The sequence below is a fragment of the Olea europaea genome, chromosome 15 (genome assembly GCF_002742605.1).
Source record: "Olea europaea var. sylvestris chromosome 15, O_europaea_v1, whole genome shotgun sequence".
NCBI lineage: Eukaryota > Viridiplantae > Streptophyta > Magnoliopsida > Lamiales > Oleaceae > Olea > Olea europaea.
In genome coordinates, this window is record NC_036251.1 from 15,096,891 (window position 1) to 15,099,689 (window position 2,799).

The window sequence follows — 2,799 nt, forward strand, 5'->3', positions numbered from 1 at the left end:
CGTGTAATATTATTTTAATAAAGAATGTGTGGTTGAAAAAAAGATAGAGAAAAATGCATTTTGAAAAAAATGGGTACCAAACAGGGCCTAAATGACTCGTTGCTAAAAGGGAATGCTCTGAATGAGATGCATATCGGAAAGGTCACGAACATTTATGTTAGTCGTCTGTCGTAACCATTTTCCTTCCTTCAAATAGAATACACAATGACACAATATTAATGAGAATGAACATATTTTGTGCTTGTTTGATAGTGCTTTTAAGTTATAAAATTTACCATATATAAATTATTTGAATAAATACCAAACATGCTCATATTCCAACAGAAAGAAAAGAAAGTGCCAGGTATATGAATCTCACCAAGATGTAGGAATAAGATTACAATTGTGGAATGGAATTACCAGCTCATTCCAACCCCATTAATTTCCGGGTCAATCGCATTCCTATATAAGTGCACAAACACATAAAAACTCTTTTCACATCAACACATACTCTTCTTACACAAATTTAAATACTATTTAGCCATCTAAATACCACCAAATACTTATAATCAGCCAGAAAAACATCCATCAATGGCAGATTTTGAGAATTCTCAAGAAATTCCTAAAATCATTACATTCCTCTCTTCCCTTCTTCAAAGAGTAGCTGAAACGAACGACGTTTTCCGACATCTCGACTCACAAAAAATCTCTATCTTCCATGGCTTGACAAGGCCTACCATTTCTGTCTACAGCTACTTGCAGAGGATCTTCAAGTATGCAAATTGCAGCCCTTCTTGCTATATCACAGCATACATTTATCTCGACCGGTTTATGAAGAAACAGCCATTGTTGCCTATCAATTCTTTCAATGTTCATCGCCTGCTTATTACAAGTGTTTTGGTTTCTGCAAAGTATATGGATGATATGTAAGTTTTCTTGATGCTTTAATAATCTGTTAAAACCTGATGAAAATTAACCCTTTTGATCCAATAGTAGTTAACAGATTATTTGATTGTTTGGTATATTCATAGAATCAAAGTTCAAAAAGAAGTTAAAAAATTTGTTTGTCGACTGTATGTTGTGTTCGAGTTCTCAGTTATGCTTTTCGTGTGATCCAATTAGATTTCCTAACGCCAAGCTCACTGCACGTCTAGGGATATTCCTAAAGGAGTTGCTATAACAGAGCATTTCACTAGTTAAATTTTCTCGATTAGTAAATTGCAACTCGATTCAGCATAGAATTCATCTATTTCTGATCATGATGTCATAGTTGCATCGTTGTCGTCTTCTTCTTCTAGTTTATATTTTTTAATTTTCCCTGTAATGGGATTAAGTTTCATAGTTCCAAAAATAATGGTTTTTATTTATTTATTTATTATTATTTTCTAGATAAATTATTTCATTTTTCACTCATTCTATGGTCTTGAGTTTCAAATTCAATGTTTAGGCAAAATTTGCTCCAAACCACTTCCCCACACTAAATTATGTCCTTTTGTTGCAAAACTGGTCAACTCCCCAGAAGATTTCTGATCTGTATTAAATGAGGTCGTCAAACTAAAGAATAATATACTTTGGGAAGTGGTGTGGAGCAAATTTTGCCCAAACATTGAATTTGAAACTCAAAAACCATAAAAAAAAAAAAAAAAAAAAAAAAAAAAAAAAAAAAAAAAAAAAAAAAAAAAAAAAAAAAAAAAAAAAAAAAAAAAAAAAAAAAAAAAAAAAAAAAAAAAAAAACAATTAGTATTAATAAATTTAGGTAAATTGTATCATTCAAGGCTGAGGATGGTGTTTAACACAAAACACATTTTGAAGACATGTGAAATCTCATTGTGTGGAAGTCATCATGCTCCACTAGACATAGACACCTAATATTTGGTGTCCCTTGTCTGGTGGAATAATGCTAAAAATTCAAAGCATTAAGACATGTAAATGTTCAGACAAAATAAGCGATCTTTGAGAATTCAATGGGTATGAGTTTTTGAAGCAAGCCCTAACCATGTGAAAATCTTCGTCTTTTTAGCCAGTTGTTTGAAAGTTATTATGTACGCGTTGAACGATGTTAGAAGTCCAAAGCATACTATTTTAGATGTACACTATTAAATTAATAAAAGATGAAGAGATATTTCTCTTTGTTTTCCGATAGTTTATGAAACAATGATGCTTTATAGCCTCCCTGACCGAACACTCACAATAGGAGCCAAGCCCACTTTTTTCTTTCTTTGCTTTTTATTTTTTATCTTTTATTCACATGGTTCTCACACATGTGAAAGGCTATCATAATTTCTGTCACTCATTTTCGATCACTTTAGCTTAATTCTTTTGAAAAAAATATATTTTGGAGGTGAGAAAATGTCATAACAAGTACTTGATGATAGTGGGTGGCCATGAGTGTATTTATTCCTCTCATTTATATCACCGTATCTTCCATTTCAAGAAATCAAAATATATGAAATTGGCACTATCAATATGAAATGCAATAGTTGGCATTAAATTGTAATCTATCAATCATAGCTTGGCTATGTATGATATTTTGTGAGTAATAGCTTCATTTGGTCGAAAAATTTAGTCACCAGATTCGTGATGTTATCTTTGACAAGTCATTTTATCTAACTTTGTTGACTTTCCTAACTTGGATTCACTAGATTTCTTTTCTCCTTTAGCAAGCTAACAAAAACAGGGAGTCTTATTATAACAAGAATATTTGTCGTATGTAATTTCTTTTACCAGTCAGAATCCAATGCAAATCATCGAACTTGCTGTTTATATATATATATATATATATATATATATATATATATATATATATATATAAAGAAATAT

The 2,799-nt window shown here is 30.9% G+C and overlaps 1 protein-coding gene across 1 annotated transcript in view; it reads left to right on the forward strand.

Moving 5' to 3' along the window:
- Positions 1–372: 372 nt before the first annotated feature.
- Positions 373–2,799, forward strand: part of LOC111410267 (cyclin-U4-1-like) — a 2,888-nt gene continuing 461 nt past the window's right edge. The window contains exon 1 of the mRNA XM_023040539.1: positions 373–905. Coding sequence (XP_022896307.1) covers positions 571–905 — 335 coding nt within the window. The 5' untranslated portion in view covers positions 373–570. The remainder of the gene's footprint in view (positions 906–2,799) is intronic.